At 65.4% G+C, this 20,341-nt stretch overlaps 1 protein-coding gene across 1 annotated transcript; it reads left to right on the forward strand.

Annotated features, from left to right (window-relative positions):
- Positions 1-1,512: 1,512 nt before the first annotated feature.
- Positions 1,513-20,254, forward strand: AATK (apoptosis associated tyrosine kinase; the record flags this gene model as incomplete). Its single annotated transcript, XM_083874795.1, has 14 exons — positions 1,513-1,597; positions 11,557-11,690; positions 12,567-12,708; positions 13,595-13,674; positions 13,787-13,905; positions 14,355-14,442; positions 14,518-14,651; positions 15,173-15,257; positions 15,871-15,992; positions 16,098-16,247; positions 16,333-19,312; positions 19,431-19,599; positions 19,790-20,017; positions 20,182-20,254. The coding sequence occupies 14 exons, from the start codon at positions 1,513-1,515 to the stop codon at positions 20,208-20,210; spliced, it is 4,545 nt and encodes a 1,514-aa protein (XP_083730921.1). The 3' UTR covers positions 20,211-20,254.
- Between the last annotated feature and the right edge of the window lie 87 nt (positions 20,255-20,341).

Below are 20,341 nucleotides of genomic sequence, written 5' to 3' on the forward strand. Positions count from 1 at the left end.
GAGAAGCTCAGGGTGTCCCACATTTGGGTCACAACCATTTGCACACCCAGAAAGGACCAGGGACCTGGGGGTAGGAGGCCCATAAGCTTCACCCCATCTGGGGGTCTCCAAAATGAGTGATGAGGCATCAACAGTCGCCTGGTACCCCTTTCAGAGGGGCTGAGGAGGGTCCCATGGGGCAGAGCTGCTCCAGAGCAGAGAAATGCGGAGGCAAGGGAGAAACTGGCTCCAACGTGTTTATTCTCCCAGCAGCCGGTAATTTTTCCAGGCCTGTATCTATTTGTGGCAACGTGACATGTGCAAGCGTGGTGCTGTTCTGTGTGCAAGGCTTGAAAGGCTTGTAAAAAATTAATCGTGTATACGCAAAAAAAATTTTGGCTTTTAAAATATTCAAAGTGACGGTGGTGGGGATGTGAGAGCCCCGTGCTCAGAGCTGGGCCCAGCCAGGGCTGGGACAAGGGATGGGATGGGACAGGATGGGTCAGGATGGCCACCATGACCCTGAAGGAAAGTCCAGCCTGGTTCTCAGTGGGCTCAGTGACCAGCAGCACCCACAGCTTTGTCAGGGTCAGGCTGGGAGCTGCTGGGGGTGTGAAGGTGAAGCTGCGGGATGTTCCCTGCCAAGGAATTGGGACTGTTGGGTTTTGGAGCATCCCATGTTTGGAGGGCACATTCCCATGTGCTGGGGCTGGGGTGTCGAGCAGACGAGGCCGAGCTGTGACCCCGCATGGGGCAGCACAAGGGGGACCCCACACCACGGGCCTGGGGCTGCTGGGGGGGCTCTGCTCCCCCTGGGATGGGACTGGGGGGCTCTGCTCCCCCTGGGGTGGGACTGGGGGGTTCTGCTCCCCCTGAGATGGGACTGGGGGGCTCTGCTCCCCCTGGGATGGGACTGGGGGGGCTCTGCTCCCCCTGGGATGGGACTGGGGGCTGCAGGGTGAGGCTGTGCTGGGGCAGAGATGGGTGCAGGGTGTGTGTGTGTGTGAGAGGGGCTGGTTGGGGGTTGAGGGGCTGGCAGGGGGCACAGGTGCCCATCCCATCCCTGTTTCCCATTCCTGACCCCATTCCTGGCCGCGGGAAGCCGGCAGTGCCTGGTATGGGTCAACACCGGAGCAGTTCCCTATTTGAGGGATCCCAGCCCCTTCCTGGGGGTCCCATCCCCTCTCTGGGGGGCGGCTTCCCCTCGGGGGTCCCATCCCATCCAGGACCCCCCTGGACCCCCCAATCCATCCCGGCGGGACCGCGCGGGGGCGGCGGCGGCGCATCCCGGGGCTGGAGGGGGGGAGGACACAGATCCCGGTGCGGTCCCGGCTCCTCCACCTGCCGCCCCCGCCCGCCCGGCCGGTCCCGCTGCTCGGCGGCGGCGCGGCCCCTCCCCGGGGCACGGGGCGCGGGGCCGCGGGGCCGCCATGGAGGAGGAGCCGCCGCCGCCGCCGCCGCCGCCGCCGCCGTGCCCAGCGCGGGGCCAGCGGCAGCCGGCGGCCCTGGGGCTCCCGCCGCCGCCGCCCAGCCATGGGCCGCTTCCCCGCCGCCGCCGCTGCCATGGCGGCCGCCTTCCTCAGCCCCAGCCTCGCCTTCAGCTCCCACTTCGACCCCGGTAAGTGCCGCAGCGCCGGGGATCGGGGACCCGCCGCCTTCCCCCGGTGGTTCCGCCGTGCGCTGATCTCCCGGTGCGCCGGGACCGAGCATCATCCATCCCCGCCAGCCGAGCACCATCCCCTCCAGCAGGGCACCATCCCCCCCGACAGAGCATCATCCCCGCCAGCCGAGCATCCCCGAGCCCCCAGCGCCGGGAATTCACCGCGCGGGCTCTGACAGCCCCAGCCGAGCCGGGGTGGCGATGTGACAGCCCTGTGCGGTGCTGGGACACGCCGGGGTGGCGATGGGACATCCCCAGTGTGACCGTGGGACACCCCGGTGTGGCCATGGGACATCCCCAGTGTGACCGTGGGACACCCCGGTGTGGCCATGGGACATCCCGGTGTGGCCGTGGGACATCCCGGTGTGGTGGCACCGCTGCCGCAGCCCGGGCGGCGTTCTGTTCCCCGGGCTGGAGCGCGGAGGAATCCCGGGGCTGCCTCTGAAGGCATCTCCGCGATTGAAAAGGGAATAATAACAACAGGGAGGAAGGATGGGGATGGGGAGAAGGGGGAAGACGGAGCCGGGGCTGAGACACGCCGGGGGCTGGATTGGGGGTCCCTGGTGGGGCTGGGGGTCCCCGGTGGGGCTGGGGGTCCCCGGTGGGGCTCGGGGGGATCCCAGGGCACGGCGTTTTGGGGCTCGGCCGTTATGTAAGCGCCGTGTTCCGGCCGCGGCGCAGCTGCAGGAAGATGCTGCAGCCGCCGAGCAGCGACTGCGGTGCGTTTTTTGGGGCTGCGGCCGCCGCAGCCGCCCCTTCACCGCCGCCCCCGGTCCCCGCAGCGCCCCGTGTCCCCTCCCGGTGCACCGGGAGCTCTCGGGGGAGCGTCCGGCGGGCCCGGGGAGCGCTCGCTCCCGGCCCTTTGTTTACCAGCCCGGGATAACGCGTCTCAGCCCGGAGGCTCCCGGCGCCTCCTCCGGCACCGCGAAGGCGGAGAAAAGGTGCCCGTGGTGGTGCTGTTTGCTCCGGTTGTCGGTGCCTGGATCCCGCATCCCTCCCCATCCCTCCTTCCCCCGCCGCTCCCGCTCTCCCGATGCGAATCCGTGCGGGGATTTGGAGATGAGCCTCACCAGGACTCACCGAGCGGGGAATTCGTCCCCCACCGCTCGTTATTGGCTTCGAAAATCTCGTTATTTACATCCAAAATGCGGCACTGCCGGGATGGAGCCCGGCTCAGCCCTTGAGGAGATTTTTGCTTTGGTTTTTTTTTGGTTTTTTTTTTTTTTTTTTTTTTTTTGGTGTGGCCCCTTCTCCAGGCGAATCCTGCCAGCCTGAGGCTTCTCGAGGCAGGTTTTGGTTTGAAAAGCCTCCAGCCCTGTTTCCATCCCTGTCGTTGTGCTGCCAGGCCCAGGCTCGGCGCTGCCACTCACCAGAGAGCAATTCGAGGGGGGAAAAACACCAGATCCTGCCTTTGCACGGCTTTGTGGATCTGCTCCATGTGGCAGCAGCTCCTGTGCCAGCCTGGCTCCCCGGGGCTGGCTTGTGCCAGGGAGGAATTAATTGGGGAAAGCAGTTTGTAGGGCAGGATGGCACCACATGGGACAGGACAGGAGGGCCCAGGGGCTGCTGAGGGGAGCATCTCCTGCTGAGGGGAGCATCTCCTGCTGAGGGGAGCATCTCTTTCCAGCCCTGCATTCCCTGGAAATGCTCTATTGGAAGCAACTGCTGTTGCAGCTGGGCCATAGGTGGCCCTGGTGGTGTGGAGCAGTGACAGTGGTGTCACCTGGGGTGGAGGTGCCAGTGCAGCTGCCCGTGTTTTCTGGCCTCACCTGCTGGTTTTGGCTTGTCCCAACATCCCGACACAGCTGGCTGGGGAGTCATTCCCTCCCAGGTGCTGGGGGCTCTGGGGGCTCTGGGGGAGGGTCCCAGCCCTGCAGCCTCGTGGTTCCCATCTCACTTCAGCCATTCCTGGGCCAGGCCTGGAGATGCTCCTGCACGACCCCAGTGACCACCCCACATCCCCTGGGCTTCCACCCCACTCCCCACCCTGGAGAATCAGGGAAAAGGAGGGCAGAGGGTCCCCCCAGCCCCGTGTTTTTGGGTCCACCTGGCACCTGCTGCCACCCACTGCCCCAGGCCACGCAGTGACAACACAGTGACAGTGCTGGTGTCCCACGTCCAGTGCCTCTGGCTGCTCCTGGCACAAGGATGGGAAAGGACTGTGGTGGCAAAGGCAGAAAGACCCTGGCAACCCAAATCAGGGCCAGGCACGCCCTGTACAGGGGGAAAGGTGCTGTTGGGACTGGACACACAGAGGGGATTTGGGGCAGGGCAGCGGGAGGTGACAGTGGTGGCAGCACTGTGCCCGGTGTCCTGTCTTGCCACATGTTTCCCGCTGGGGGTGGCACTCCGGGCTGGAGGGCAGCAGGAGCTGGGCACACAGCACAGGCAGGAGGTGACTCCCAGTGCCCACAGGGATGCCAGGGGCAGGCAGCGTGGGGTGGCATGTGTCAAATCCCCCTGTCCTGGCACAGGGAATGACATTGGCACAGCGCAACAAGGCAGCCAGGCCCCACCTGGCTCAGTGAGGCGACAGAGCCAGGATCCCATTCCCTGCGGGTGCCACTTTGCTCCCCCGTTCTCCTCTCCTTCCTCCTGCCCCACGCACACGGGTGTGTTCTGGAACGTTGACACCGATCCCTGTCAAAGCCAATTAGGAGCAATTAATATGCCGGGGTTGAAAGGGGCCGGCTGTGAGTCACGGGCTCCCTGCCCGGCCCTGCCTGGGACACCCTGTGCCGGGGCAGCCTGGGGCTCTGCCCTCCCAGGGTTCTGGTGCTCCCCTCGCCGTGAGCTGTGGCACCCTGGTGACAGCAGGGGATGTGGGGCAGCAATGGCACTGCCAGCCCGGTGCCAGGTGTGGGTTAAAACAGGGGTCTGTGTTTAGCGTTTGGTGCCCGTAGCCAGGCAGCATCCCGGGTTTTGCCTTGCTGTGACGTCACCTCCTCGCCATCCCACTGCTGGGCTGGAAAATCCCAGGATTTGGGTCAAAGGGGCAGTTGGGCTGCTCTGGTGCCATGGCTGAGCCTGTTCCCACCCTGTGCTGCAGCGACCCGGCAAGTGAAGAGGTGCTGGGGGCCACGGCCTGGGGTGGTGGGAGGGGGGCACGGTGGGATCCAGGGATGGTGGGATCCAGGGATAGTGGGATGCAGGGATGGTGAGATCAGGGATGGTGGGATCCAGGGATGGTGGGATCCAGGGATGGTGAGATCAGGGAAGGTGGGATTCAGGGAGGGTGGGATGCAGGGATAATGGTCCTGACCTCGCACTGCAGCCACTCCAGATGCTCTCCCGCCCCAGCAAGTGGCCCCTCACCTCTGCAGTGGGAATTTTCTCCCAAGGGTGGGCTGAGCCAGAGGGACCCCACGGGGCTGTGTTGTGGGGCTGGAGGGTGACAGGGCTGGCCCACAGAGGAGGAGCTGCTCTGTGCTGACTCAGCGTGCCCAGTGGCAGGAAAATAAATCTCCTGTGGGCATTAATCCCCCCCTGGCAGCCCGGGAAGCACCATCAGAGCGTGGTGCAGCTGTCTCAGGGCTGCCACTGCCATCGCTGCCCTTGGCCAAGCCCCAAGAGCTGCCCCATGACCAGGGATACTGGGGGGACACGGAGCACCCTGGGGTGCTCCAGAGGTGGCACCAGGCTCGTGGTGGAGCTCAGAACCAGCCAAGGGACAGTGAGGGTGTGAGGATCATGGGTTTGGGACGGCTGAGCACTGGAGGAACGGGAACAGGCCTGGGATTTCCTGCAGAGCCACTGTCCCACAGCCCAACTGGGGGGGATCCTGGTTCCCAGCCCTTCCCCTGTGCCAGCCACGTCCTCCCTCCCTGCAGCCCGGTGCCAGCAGCGGGGTGAACGCCGTTTGTTTTAATTACTGGAGCGAAGGAAAATTCCAGTGTGGGCAAAGGCACTAAGTGGAACAGCACTGCCCGCCTGGCTGGGCAGGGCATCCACCAGCTCCCAGGCTCCTGTCCCAGCTGTGCCAGGGTGTCCCACTGCCAGGGTGTCCCACTGCCAGGCCACCCCTGGAGACCTTCCCAAAACACCCCTGTGGTTGTGTGCAGCCGCTGTGCCCACGCTCAGCCAGCCCTGCTGCCAGCCCTGTGGCAAAGGAGGGATTTTCCAGCCGCCCTGCTCTGCAGGTGATTTGGGCACCACGCACTGACCTGAGGGTGGACATGAGGTATAGAAGTACCAGGCATTCCCCAGCTCAATTCCCTGAGCATCCCTGATGCCCAGCCCTGCTCCCTGCAGCGCCAGGGGCTGGGGCAGCACTATATGGGCTGTGCTGGGGGGGCAGAGCCAGATTATGACCCCAAGTTCCTCCCTGTGCCATGGGACACCCCCTGCCCGCTGTCCCCTCGGCCCCGTCCTGCTCGGCAGCCGGAGCTCCTGGTTTCATAACGGCGCTGAGCATTTTGGATATAAATAGGCTGCCCCGCTGTTACGTAAACGCTGCTCGGCTCTGCCAGAGCCCCGGCGTGGCCACTGCCATGGGCCCCACACTGCCTCGGGGTGCCACTGTCCCTTGGGGTGGCACTGTCCCCTGGGGTGGCATTGTCCCCAGGGTGGCACTGTCCCCAAGGGTGGTGGCACTGTCCCCGGGTGTAGCACTGTCCCCTGGGGTGGCACTGTCCCCAGGGGTGGTGGCACTGTCCCCAGGGTGGTGGCACTGTCCCCTGAGGTGGTGACACTGTCCCCAGGGTGGTGGCATTTTCCCCAGGGGTGCCACTGTCCCCTGGGGTGGCATTGTCCCCAGGGTGGCACTGTGCCCTCAGGGTGGCACTGTCCCCAAGGGTGGTGGCACTGTCCCCAGGGTGGCACTGTCCCCTGGGGTGGCATTGTCCCCAAGGGTGGTGGCACTGTCCCCTGGGGTGCCACTGTCCTGGGGCTGCACTGTCCCCAGGGGTGGCACTGTCCCCAAGGGTGGTGGCACTGTCCCCAGGGTGGCACTGTCCCCTGGGGTGGCATTGTCCCCAAGGGTGGTGGCACTGTCCCCTGGGGTGGCATTGTCCCCAGGGGTGATGGTACTGCCCCCAGGGTGGTGGCATTGTCCCCAAGGGTGGTGGCACTGTCCCCAGGGTGGTGGCGCTGTCCCCAGGGGGTGGCATTGTCCCCAAGGGTGGCACTGTCCCCAGGGTAGTGGCACCGTCCCTTGGGGTGGTGGCACTGTCCCCAAGGGTGACACTGTCCTGGGGGTGGCACTCACTTAGAACACCAAGCATGAGAGTTCAGTTTAAATAATCAATTTGACTTTGTTTTCCATGCCTTTTACAGTATTTTTTTTAGTATTTATTACAATATGCTATTAAAATCCTAATAATTCCATAATCCAGCAAGACTATATAATTATATTTAAAAATACATATATTTATATATACATTATATATAAAATATACATATATTTATATATACATTATATATAAAAATACATATAATTCTATGTATAATTCTATAAATAACTCCACACACAACTCTAATATACTATATATAATAACAACATAATATTACTATATATTATTATAATATAGACCATTATTAGAATTACATTATAGTAATTATATTAGCATAATAATATTACTATTATTTGCCGTGGAAACAGAGGGAATTGTTGGCTCTTGGCCCTGCATCTGGGCGGGCTTTGATGGAGAAACTTGATTTTTTTGTCCCTAATCAGGCTGACACGCGTGGTGTGTGCACAGCAAAGCCCGAGCCCGGCCTGTCCCTTGCACACTCCTTATTTTTATTTCATTTCTTCACAAAATGATGGATGATTTTCTGTTATTTTCCACCTACTTATTGTTTGCCGCCGCTCCAGCCCGAGACGGTAAAAACCAGAATTAAAAAGGGCAGAATCAATCCTTTTTTTGGTGAAATACGCCGCCTTAAAAAGATAGAGAAGGGGAAGGGATTAGCCAGGCGTGCCTGGAATTCACAATTAACAGATCTATTAATCACCAGAGAGGCTGCCCGAATGCCTCTGGCTCTTCCTGGTGGGAAAGGGCTCCAGTAATGGGGATGAAGGATGGGGATGAAGGATGGGGATGAAGGATGGGGATGAAGGATGGGGATGAAGGATGGGGATGAAGGATGGGGATGGGGATGCTGTTCCTGTTTTTGGAGAAGGGATCCCTGGATCCTACAGGAGGAGGAGGAGGCTCTGGGTACCACTGCCAGGGATGCAGGACCCTGAGGCCTCCCAGGGGAGGATGCTGTGGGTACCACCAACCCCAATCCTGCCCCATGGCTGTTCCCTGGCTCAGGGGGTCCATCCCAGCCCCTGCTGCTGCCTCAGTTTCCCCCCCGAGCTGCAGAGTCCCCAGGCCCAGCCTTGTGCTCCCAGCTCAAAGGGCAGCGGGGGTTTTGTGCCGCCGGGGGGGTGTGGGGGTGAGCAGAGCAGAGCAGAGCTCCTGCGGGCTGTGAAATTGCTTCCCTGGAAGCTGCCCATGGACACGGGGATTAGTGTGAGGCCGGGGCTGTGCCTGCACCGGGGGAGTGGAGGGGAGTGAGCAGCCCGGGCCTGGAGGGGCTGAGGGACATGAGGGTTTGATGCTGCACAAATCCCATCCTGATCCTGCCCCAATCCCATCCCAATCCTGCCCCAATCCTGCCCTGCTCCCTCTCCAAATCCTGCCCCGCTCCCTCTCCAAATCCTGCCCCAATCCTGCCCCAATCCCATCCCAATCCTGCCCCAATCCTGCCCCAATCCTGCCCTGCCCCTCTCCAAATCCTGCCCCGCTCCCTCTCCAAATCCTGCCCCATTTCCTGCCCCAATCCTGCCCAAATCCTGCCTTGCTCCCTGCCCCAATCCTGCCCCAATTGTGCCCCAATCCTGCCCTGCTCCCTGTCCAAATCCTGCCCAGCTCCCTGTGCAAATCCTGCCCCAATCCTGCCCTGCTCCCTGCCCCAATCCTGTCCAAATCCTGCCCTGCTTCTGTCCAAACCCTGTCCCATTTCCTGCCCCATTTCCTGCCCCATTTCCTGCCCATATCCTGCCCTTCTCCCTGCCCAAATCCAACCTTTCCCAGCAGGATCTGGCACGTCTCCAGGCTGGAATCCGCGGTGGGCAGCGAGAGGGGATGTATGGACCATTCCCCTCAGGCGCCAAAGCATCCACCCCCTCCTGGCTGACTCTCCTAGGCCAGTGGGGAAACTGAGGCACGGGCTGTCCTGCAGCGAGGGTGCCCGGGCTGTGCCGTGTCCCGGAGCCTGGGGCAGCGCCTGTGTGCCCGAGCGGCTCTGCGGGAGCCCCGGCTCGGCCCTTCCGCACACGTCAGCCGCTCTGGCCCCGCCGGAATCGCCGGGCGGCCGCAGCATCGCCCCGCCGGCCGCACCGGGGCCATGGCCGGACCGCCGCCCGCGGCCACCCCGGGGCCGTGAGTCAGCACAGGCGGCGGGCACGGAGCGGCACCGGCACCGGCACCGGGACACCCCGGCCGCGCCCGGCCCCGCTGGAGCCGCCGGTGGGGCCGCGACCTGCGCGGGGTGGGCGATGCAACAGGCGGGGGGGGGGGCAGAGCGGGCGGGGCTGTGCCCTCTGTGGGTGCGCGGTGCCTTCAGTGGGGTGGGAGGGCGACTGCTGCACCCCACTGCACCCCACTGCACCCCATTGCATCCCATTACAATCCCATTACATCCCACTGCACTCCATTGCAGCCTATTGCACCCCATTGCATCCCATTGCATCCCACTGCACTCCATTGCATCCTATTGCACCCCATTGCATCCCACTGCACTCCATTGCATCCCATTGCATCCCACTGCACCCTGCTGCATCCCATTACATCCCACTGCACTCCATTGCAGCCTATTGCACCCCATTGCATCCCATTGCATCCCATTACATCCCACTGCATCCCATTGCACCCCATTGCATCCCACTGCATCCTATTACATCCCACTGCATTCCATTGCACCCCACTGCACCCCATTACACCCCACATCCCTCCTCTTCCTCCATGTCCCTCCTGCTCCTGTTTCCCAGGGCTGGGTGTGAGGCTAGGGCAGGTGTCCCTGGAGCTGTGGCCTGTCTGGTGCCACCAGCCCCTGGAGGGTGAGGGTGGGTGATCCCTGGCTCGGTAGGCCAGGTTCGCTGGGTGTTGCATTTTTGGGGGATGCACCGAGCTGGCTGTTCTCAGCCTGACCCCTGTGGCGAGGAAGGCCAGGGGAGGGCTTTGGTGGCTTCAGTGCCAGGGGACCTCACTCCTGCTGGGAGAGTGGGAGGCAGAGCCTGGGAATGGAGGGCAGTTTGTGCTGGTTTCTCTTGAAGTCCTGGGGTACTTCAGGGTGAGTGCAGCCCTGTGCCCCAGTGTCCCTTGTGTCCCTTGTGTCCTGACATCCCTTGTGTTCTAGTGCCTCCTTGTCCTGGTGCTCCCTGCACTCCGGTGCTCCAGCAGCAGCTGCTGCTGCAGGTGCATCTGACCTGGTTTGGGGATAATCTGGCATCTGAGATGATGCCACACTTCCCATCACTGTTGGTACAGGGAGGGAAGGTGCCATAGGTCACGGCAGTGGTGGTGTCCCTGCCCAGGCTGGGCTGGTCACGGCTGGCAGGTCTCTGGTTGTGCAGGTGGGGAAACTGAGGCAGGGCCAGCTGGATCTCACTGGCCTGTTGTTCTCCAGTTCCCCAGCTGAGGGGCAGCTCAGCTGACGGTCCCCTCGGACGGGCTCCCGTCCCCGTGCTCTGCTCCCCGTTGCCGTTCAAAGGCTCTTTTCAGTGAGTCATTTTCTCTTTTGCTGTCCCACTATCCAGGGAAAATGGTGACGTTGGCGGTACAAAGTGTGTTCACCATGGAAACCAGCTGGAAGGGGGGGGCACGCCGCCCCCTGCTCCTCCCAGGTTGGGCTTTGCATCCCAAGCTTCAGAAGATGGCTCTGGAGCTCCTTCCCTGCTCCCTGGGGCCCGTGGGGGCACTCCCTGGGAGCCGGGGTGCCCTGTGCCCACCCTGCGTGGTGCTGGGCAGTGTCTGGGAGCAGAGGGTGCTGCTGGTGCCCACCAGGGCAGCAGAACATCCCCCAGCCCCCTGTGCCCTTCAGGTGCTGGTCTCAAGGACACAGGGGAGCCCGTGGTGGAGCTCCAGGGCAGGGCAGTGTGGTCAGGGCACAGGGACAGGGATGCTCCATGTGCTGGAGCCATGTGTGTGCTATGAGCATCCCCGAGGGGCTCGGTGAGCCAAGGAGGGACCACTGGGGGTCTGTGCCAGGCTCATGGCTGAGCACAGGGCACCTGTGGGGCTGTGGGGGTCTCTGGTGACGGGCTCCGCTGGCAGTGCCACGACCATCCGGCTGCTCCCACCACAACGGCGCCGGTTGTTTGGGCAGGCTCCGGGCAGAATAGTAATGTGGCAGCTGCAGCTGGCAGCGGGGCCTGCCGGGGATGGGCAGCTGTCACACGGCCACCTCTGCTGCCACCGTGGCCACCGTGTGCCCTGCCAGCCCACGGGACAGTGCACAGCTGGAGTGGGGTGGGTGGTGTGCTGGGATTTGGGGTGTGCTGGTGCCCAGAGGATGTGGTGCCCAGCCAGTGCATCTATGTCCCTTCCCCATGCCCAGTGGCCTGGGGTGCAGTGTGGGGCTCATGGGATCAAATTCCTGTCCTTCCTGCTCCCACAGGTGTGGTGTCCCACCAGGCTTGGGATGCCACCATGCTGTGTACAAACCCACTGTGGGGCAAACCCAAGAGCTGGGGCTCAGCTGGGTGGGGGTGCCTGGGACGCTTGAGCTGGTACAGCCCCTCTGCACGGGATGTCATTGCCCTCCTGCATCCATGGGGACAATGCACCCCCCATGCCAGTCCTGCCTGGGCTCTGGGGACACACTGGGACCCTCCTCCCACTGACTGCTCCGTGCCCAAGCCCCCATGAGCCCCACCAAGACTCCTCCCCGGTGCCCCCAGCCCTGACCAGCTCGTGTCCCCACAGACGGCACCCCCCTTAGTGAGCTCTCCTGGTCCTCCTCGCTGGCCGTGGTGGCCGTTTCCTTCTCGGGGCTCTTCACCTTCATCTTCCTCATGTTGGCCTGTCTGTGCTGCAAGAAGGGGGACATTGGCTTCAAGGTGAGCTGAGGGGCCGGGGTGGGGTGTTCTTCATCCCAGGGATCCAGCGTGGGATGGAGGTGTCTGGAGGTTCCTGGTGCAGAATTCTCTGCCCCAGAGCCAGGGCTGGATGTGTCCTGGCTCAGGATAGCAGTGGTTCAGGAGGGGTTCAGCACGCTGGGGGTTGTTATCCTGGATCCCAACTCCACAGAGAGAGGATCTGTGGGATTCAGGATCCTCGGGGTCATATCCTGACCCCTCTGTGCTCCCGGCTCCGTGCGGGGCCAGGCCACTCCACGGTTAAGGGCCGTGTCCCACCCGCACGCCCCCGAGGGTGGGAGGCACCCTGACCTCACAGGCACAGAATGTGCCGAGAAAACGCTTTTTCTCTAATTGCTGAGATTTTTGTGGAGGCTTGAGGCGCCCGCAGCGGGAGGGGGTCAGGCTGGAGGGGGGACACGCCGGGTGCTGTGTAACGTCCCACACCACCAGAGCACCTCACTGTGCCGGGAGAGGGGGGACAGTGACCCCCTGGTGCCCCCGCACCGGGTATTTATTTAGGGCCGTGCGGCCGGGCCGGTGTCCGGCTCATGGCACATGGCACATGGCACACGGCGCGGTGCCGGGGGTGTCGGCAGAGCCATGAGGCACAGCCTGGCACGGAGAGATGTTCACCGTGGCCTACCTGCTCGCCCGGGCAGCTTTTGGGAGCCGGGGGCTGCCGGGGTGGCACAGCCAGGTAATGGGATGGGTGGTGGGGAGGGAGGGAGGGTGGGATTTTTGGGCCCCCCATGAGCCTGTCGGGGCAGAGGGGTGTGCAGGGCACTGCCAGCAATGGGGAGCCCATGGGGTGAGTTGTCTCTGCTCGGTGTGTCACCCTCCTGCACCCTGAACCAGGAGTTTGAGAATGCCGAGGGCGACGACTACGTGACAGAGCTGTCGGCCCAGGGCTCGCCTGCCCCCCAGCATGGCCCCGAGGTCTATGTCCTGCCCCTCACCAAGGTGTCCCTGCCCATGGCCAAGCAGCCGGGGCGCTCAGGTAAGCCAGGCTGGGGGCAGGAACCTCTGCAGGGTGTGCTTGGGGGTCCCTCATCGCTGGGCACAGGGTGATGTGGGGATGCTGGGGATCCCTCCCTGCTGTGGAGGGACAGCTCCAGCAGACAGGCAGCTGAGGTCCCTGGGGAGCACTGCAGGGTCCCCCTGTGCGAGGGTCTCTTGTCCCTGTCTCCAGCACTGCGTGTCCCAGCCCAGGGGAGCAGCACTGGGGTGGGACAGGACATGGTCACCCTGAACGGTGACACCCCTGAGTCCTGATCCCATGTGAACAAGCCCATGAGTGGGAAAGGAATGTGGGGGGTGCCCGGCTGTGCCCCCTCCCACCCCGTGTCACTCCCTGCCCAAAGAATGGCCACAGTGGGGGGGGCAGAGAGGACCAACAATGGCCCCATTGCTGCCTGCCCTTGGCACGGGCTCCCGAGGGGCCGGGCTGTGCCTGGGGGGCGGGAAGGGGCTAAATGCCAGCGCTGTGCCGGGCTGGGCTCTGCACACCCTGCGGAGGAGAAGGGGCAGGGAGCCAGCTCTGCTGCCATCCCGGTTGGGGACACTGATAGCCCACCTCCCCTGGCTCGTGGGAGGATGCCCAGAGAAGAGGATGCTTGGGATGCAGCATTCCTGGGGATGGATGCTCCGGAGCATCGTGGGGTGGCAGAGGGCCTGGCACCGGGGGGCACGGTGAGGACAGCAGGGCTTGGGTGGGGGGCACAGGCAGGGGGACAGGGGATGTGTGGGCAGGGGGACAGGGGGTGTATGGGCAGGGGGACAGGGGGTGTATGGGCAGGGGGACAGGGGTGTGTGGGTAGGGGGACAGGGATGTGTGGGCAGGGGGACAGGGGGACATGCAGGCAGCTGGATGGGCTCTGTTACAGTGCAGCTCCTCAAGTCGGCGGACCTGGGGCGGCAGAGCCTGCTGTACCTGAAGGAGATTGGGCATGGCTGGTTTGGCAAGGTGAGCCCAGGAACCCCCAGACACCCCACCCTGGTGGGACACGGGGCTCTGGATGTGCCAGGGGGGGTTGGGGGTTGTGTGGATGGAGGGATGAGCCTGTTCCTCACCCCAGGTGTTCCTGGGGGAGGTGAACTCGGGCATCAGCAGCACCCAGGTGGTGGTGAAGGAGCTGAAGGCGAGTGCCAGTGTGCAGGACCAGATGCAGTTCCTGGAAGAAGCGCAGCCCTACAGGTACCTCTGGGGTCACTGCACACTGCTGGGAGTGGGGATGCTGAGGCATGGGGGCAGGTCCACGCTGTGTCCCTTGCTCTGGGGCAGCACAGTTCTGTCCCTACACTGTAGCAGGACCAGGGCTGTGAGGAGCCACTGGCCATGGCATGGGGCAGCAGTGAGGTCATGGGCAGAGCTGGGCCAGGCAGGGGGGCCACGGGGCTGCTCCTGCCCCAGCACAGCTGAACAAATGTCCCTTTGTGACACATCCTGGGCGCTGGGACGTGCTGGTACCCGCTCCCTGTGGCTGCCCCGGCGCAGGCAGGACGATGGTTCCTGGGGCCTGGTGCCATCCCCCTGGCACTGGAAGGGCAATGGCTCCCAGAGGGCTGCCACCAACCCCCCCAGGCCAGTCCCAGCACAGGCAGGGCCGTGGTGCACAAACCCCCCCGTTGCTGTGCCCCACACAGAGCCCTCCAGCACACCAACCTGCTGCAATGCCTGGCCCAGTGCGCTGAGGTCACCCCGTACCTGCTGGTGATGGAGTTCTGCCCGCTGGTGAGTCCCTGTGCCCTCTCCCCACTGCGTCCCAGGGGTGCTGGGCACGGAGGGTGACAGTGGCACTGCCCACAGGGTGACCTGAAGGGGTACCTGAGGAGCTGCCGGGGGGCCGAGGCCATGACCCCTGACCTGCTGACCCTGCAGAGGATGGCGTGTGAGGTGGCCTGTGGGGTTCTGCACCTGCACAGGAACAACTACATCCACAGGTAGGCTGGCCTGGTGTTCTGCGGGGGGAGCAGGGGGGTTCCCAAAGTGCCAGTGCTCCTGCCCCACCACTGCTCCTCCTGCCCAACAATATCCTGGTGCTGAGTGAGTTGCAGACGGAGACTCCAGCATCAGTGATTTTGTTGAGGAGGGGGCTGCACTGCCATCGGGGGCCACCGGAGCGTCTCCACCCGAGGTGGGTCCCCACGGGGGTGGCTGGAGCTGTGGGAGGGGGACATGGGGCTGGAGAGGGACTGTTGTCTGTGCCCCGCCCAGTGCCCCAGCAGCCGCCCAGGAGCCCGGCCCCATGCCAGGCTCACACTGCCCGGGAACACCCGGGTTTTCTGCTTGGCTCGGCGTGTGACGGATGGACGGACGGACAGCCGTGCACACATTCCTGCTGTGCACTGAGAGCCGCGCCATGGGCACGCCCGGAGCCGGGCGGGGAACAGCCCCAGCCGCCTTCCCGGTGGGTGCTGCCCGAGCTCTCGGTGCCGGTGACAGCTCCGGCTTTGCTTGGCAGCGACCTGGCCCTGCGGAACTGCCTCCTCACCGCCGACCTCACCGTGAAGATCGGGGACTACGGGCTGTCGCACTGCAAGTACAAAGTAAGGCTGGTTGGAGGGAGGAGGGGGCTGGCTGGGATCCCATGGTACCCCCCTGTGCACCCACCGGGTGTACCGACCCCACTGAGCTTCCCCTCACTCTCATACACCCCCCCCCACCCCTCCCCAGCAGTGTCAGGGCACCCCTGCATTTCCTGGGGTGCAGGGGGGGTCCAGACCACCCTCAGTGCCAGCTGGTGTGGGCCCCTAAGCATGAAAGAGGCTTCTCCCCGCCCTGAGAGCCCCAGCACTACCCAGCGGGGTGGCACTGCCTGGGCTGGTCCAGACGTGCCCCTGTGCCAGGCACAGGCCCCTGCAGGCGGCTGCCAGCACAGCCTGGGGTGGCTCATTTGTCTCTCTGGCCTGCTCCAGTTTGCCCAGAGCTCCTGCAAGGCTGGGATTGCCAAACTGGGGGTCTGGAGGGGCTCAGGTGGGAGAACAGAGGGGGAAGGAGGGGAGGCAACAAGGCACAGGAGCAGAGTAGGATGGGCTGGGGGAACAAGGGGGGCAGAGATGGAGGCTGGGGAGGCTGGGGGATGGCAGAGCCATGGTTTGGCCGGTCCCTGACGCCCTGGATTGACGTTCTTTTCTCGTACTGACCCTGCACACTTGGCAGGACGACTACTTCGTGACGGCCGACCAGCTGTGGGTGCCGCTGCGCTGGATCGCGCCCGAGCTCATCGATGAGGTGCACGGCAACCTGCTCGTGGTGGACCAGACCAAGGCCAGCAACGTCTGGTGAGCGGCTCTGGGGGTGCACAGCCTCACGGGGCGGTTTTGGGGCTGTAGATTGGGGTGGAAGGAGGGTCTCCCTGCACCCCCAGCACGGTGCCGTGCCCGCAGGTCGCTGGGCGTCACCATCTGGGAGCTGTTTGAGCTGGGCAGCCAGCCCTACGACCACTACTCCGACCGCCAAGTGCTGGCCTACGCCATCAAGGAGCAGCAGCTGAAGCTGCCCAAGCCCCAGCTGAAGCTGTCGCTGTCGGAGCGCTGGTGAGGAGCCCGAGCCGCCCCCTCTGCCCTGGCCCTGGGACAGGGGTGGGGGCCGGGCTGACGCTGCCCACTCCCCACATTGCAGGTACGAGGTGATGCAGTTCTGCTGGCTGCAGCCCGAGCAGCGCCCCACGGCCGAGGAGGTGCACCTGCTGCTGTCCTACCTGTGCGCCAAAGGCGCCACCGAGGCCGAGGAGGACTTCGAGAAGCGCTGGAATTCCATGAAACCCAACGGCAGCGGCAGCGGCGGCCACCACGGCCCCGAGCTCTCGTCCTTCCCTCTCCTGGAGCAATTCTCTGCCGACGGCTTCCCCTCCGACGGGGACGACATCCTCACCGTCATGGAGACCAGCCACGGCCTCAACTTCGAGTACAAGTGGGAACACACCAAGACAGAGCATTTCCAAGCCCCGCTGGGCTCTCTGAGCCCCAGCAGCGCCGCTCGCTACCACGACCTCTATTACCCGGCCACCACGGCGGGGCTCAGCCTGGGGGTGTCCCCGTCCTGCTACGAGTGCAAGGCCTCGGGGTGCCCCGGGGTGCCGGCGCCGGGCGTGGTGCCCATCCTGGGGGCGCACAGCCCCTCTCTGGGCAGCGAGTATTACATCCGCATCGAGGGCCCCGGCGAGGGCGGCGCGGAGCTGGACTATGCCATGTGCAGCTACAGCCCGGCGGGGGAGAGCGGAGCCCCCAGGCCCTGCTGGAGAGCCCAGGGAGGCACCTACGACTCTGACGGCAGCCCCGCCGTGTCGCTGAGCATGGAGCCGCTGCTGGGACACGCTCCCGCGGCTGAGGGTTCGTGGGAATGCGCTGAGTATTATCCCTACCCGTGCCCCGGGCAGGAGGCGAGGGGCTACGAGGCGCCCCCCAGGCAGGGGGCAGAGGGGTATCTGCTGGAGGAGGAGCCCCCCGAGGCGGGCAGCCAGGACTGGCCCGTCCCCGCCTTCCAGCCGGCTGTTTTTGCCGACCCTCTGGGCGTCTCGCCGTCGGGGAACTGCTCCTACAGCCCGGCGGGGTTCGGGGGCACGGCGGGGCCGAGCGCGGCCCCTCCGGAGTGCGTGGCGCTGGAGCTGGGCCAGGACAGCCCCCCCCCGGGCGCGGGCAGCCCCTCGCCCCCCCAGCGCCGCCCCTGGGCCTCCAACAGCTCCTCCAACAACAACATCGAGGCGGCGGGCCCCGGGGACAGCTGGTGCTACCGCCGCATGATCACCTTCCGCGGGCTGATGGCCAAACCGCTGGGCAGCGTGCCCCGGGGGCAGCCCCAGCCCGGGGGGTCCCCGCCGGGCCGCGAGTTCCTCCGCCCGCGGCAGGATCAGCCGGGCGGCTCCTCGGGCTCCTCCTCCCCGCGGCGGCAGGCCCGGCACGGCCGTGACTCATCACCGCCCTCGCCCCGCGGCCCCGCCGAGCTGGCCCAGAGCCCCGCCGCGCCCCGCGGCCCCTCCGCCGCCCCGCCACCCGCGCCCGGGGCCCCGCGCGATGCCGAGGGCTCAGCCGGGGGGGACGGCCCTGCCCCGGTGCCCCCCAGCACCGCCCCGGGGCCGGGAGAGGCCGCTCCCCCCGCGGCTGGCGCGGCCGCCCCGAGCCCCGGGCGCGGAGAGGAGCGAGCCCAGCCCGCAGAGCCGCCCCAGCCCGGGGCCGGGCCCCAGAGCGCCGCCCGTGCCGCCAGCGACCCCGACAGGACGCCCGACAAGAGCTTCCCCAGCAGCAGCTTCCCCGGCGCGGCGGACGAGGGCAGCGACGAGGACACGGCCGGGCTGAGCTCGGGAGCGTTCACAGACCTGTCCGGGGAGCTGGCGGAGCGGGCGGAGGCGGCCCCGGCGCTCCGGGCCCTGCAGAAGCAGGTGGGGACTCCGGACTCGCTGGAGTCGCTGGACATCCCCTCCACCGGCAGCTCCTGCGAGGGGCTCAGCCCCGGCGCCTTCGCCCCCGCCGGCCACGGCCGGGCGCTGGACAGCGGCTACGACACCGAGAACAACGAGTCCCCCGAGTTCGTCCTCAAGGAGCCCCACGAGCCCCGGGAGCCCGAGGGGTTCTCCCAGCTGGGGAAGGCGCCCCCGGGGCTGCCGGGGGGCGAGGGCGAGGCTGCGGCCCCCGAAACGCGGCTGCCCGGGGCTGCCCCGGGGGCTGAACTGCCCGGCCTGGCCGAGAAGAGCCCCTACCGCGACTCTGCCTATTTCTCCGACTGCGACGCCGAGGCCGAGCGCGGCCACAAGGACGAGGGGGACAGCGATGGGTCCCGCAGCCCCGAGGCGGAGGAGGGTCCCCGCTCCCCCGTGCAGGACTCAGGGCGAGGAGAGGACCCGCTGCACCCGCCGGGGGCACCCGGCAGCCCCCCTGGCATTGCGGTGGCGGTGCCCGCGCCAGCGGTGGTGGCTTTGGAAGGGGACTGGGTGGGCACAGAGGCCGGGAGCTCAGCGGAACAGGCCCCTGGCACCGAGCAGAGCCCCGCTGGCACGGGGCTGGGGCTGGGGCCGGGCAGCCCCCCGCGCCCCGACACAGACACCTGTCCCCCCGGCTCTGTGACCCCCAAGACTTTCCTGCTGACCCCGGTGCCGCTGGGCCCTGGGGAACCATCAGCTCTTGGAGGGACCCGCCTGCCCGAGGGCGTCCCTGGACTTGGGGGAGCCACAGCGGGGGACAAACAGACTGTGACCCCCGCGCTGGGGCTGGGGGAGCTGGGGCTGCCCCTGGAGGGGACTGGGGTGGGCGATGCTCCGGGGGGTCCCAGCACGCCGCTCCCGGGGGGAGAGTCACCCCCGGGCCTGTCCCCAACCCCGGCTGCCCCCGAGCGCCGCGAGGAGCCAGAGGAGGAGGAGGAGGACACGGAAGACAGCGACGAGTCGGACGAGGAGCTGCGCTGCTACAACATCCAGGAGCAGAGCGAGGAGAGCGAGGAGGAGCCGGCGGCCGTGCCCATCGTGGTGGCCGAGAGCCAGAGCGGCCGGAACCTGCGCAGCCTCCTCAAGATGCCCAGCCTGCTGTCAGAGTCCTTCTGCGAGGACCTGGAGCGCAAGAAAAAGGCCGTCTCCTTCTACGATGATGTGACCATCTACCTCTTCGACCAGGTGGGTGCCCTGGAGGACAGAGCTGGGTGCTGGGCCTGGCTCCATGGTGTTTTGGTGGTGGGAACCATCTCCAGCCGAGCCTCCAATGAGGTTCCTTCCCGCTCTTTTCCCATCCCAGGAAAGCCCCACGCGGGAGCTGGCTGAGCAGAGCTTCCCAGAGCCCACCCTGCCTTCGGGGCAGCCCCCCTCGCCTTCGGGGCAGCCCCCTGCCAGTGGCAGCCCCCCCAGCCCCACCGACAGGCTCGGGGCCTCCGATGACTCTTCGGATGGTAACGCCTCGGAAGAGAGTAAGAGACTCATGGGGCTGGTGGTTGTGGGGTGGTGGGAGGGCAGTGGGTGTGGGATGATGGGGAGGCCGTTATAGGGTCATGGGGATAGCAGTTATTAGGATGATGAGGGGCTAGTTATGGGGTGATGGGGTCAGAGGTTATGGTGGAACCCTCCCAGTGGGCTCAGCCCACTCACTTTGTATCCCAGGCGGCGGCTTCGAGTGGGACGACGACTTCCCCCTGATGCCAGTGAAGCCGTCCCTGGTGGCCTCGCTGCCGGGGACGCCGGCGGAGCCCCCCGCGGCCGTGCCCGCCCTGGTGCCGGCGCAGAAACAGGTGCTGCCCATCCAGTTCTCCCGGTTCACGGTGTCCCCTGCCCCGGTGTCCCGGTTCTCCATCACCCACGTCTCCGACTCGGACATGGACTCCATAGGAGGTGAGTCCCCATTGCGATGTTGCTCCATTGGGTGCCCAGAACTGCCTGGAACTGCCATGTCCCAGTTTCCACCTGCACTGGGACACCCTGTGAGCATCCCATGTGGGCCCCATGGGCCGGGTGGGGGTTTGGGACACTCTCATGGCTCTCTCCACTCATTGCAGGCAGCAGCGAAGACGGTGACCGGGAGTGACCCGCCGGGACACAGCCGGCATTGCCCCGGCACCGGGGCGGCGCAGGATGGCGGGGCTGGCGTGGGGGGCCGCCCGTGGGGACCCCCAGACCCCTCCCGGCAATTTTTTTAGGCAGATTTTATCGGAAGGA

This window comes from Zosterops lateralis (assembly GCF_965231275.1).
Source record: "Zosterops lateralis genome assembly, chromosome: 18".
Taxonomy (NCBI): Eukaryota; Metazoa; Chordata; class Aves; order Passeriformes; family Zosteropidae; genus Zosterops; species Zosterops lateralis.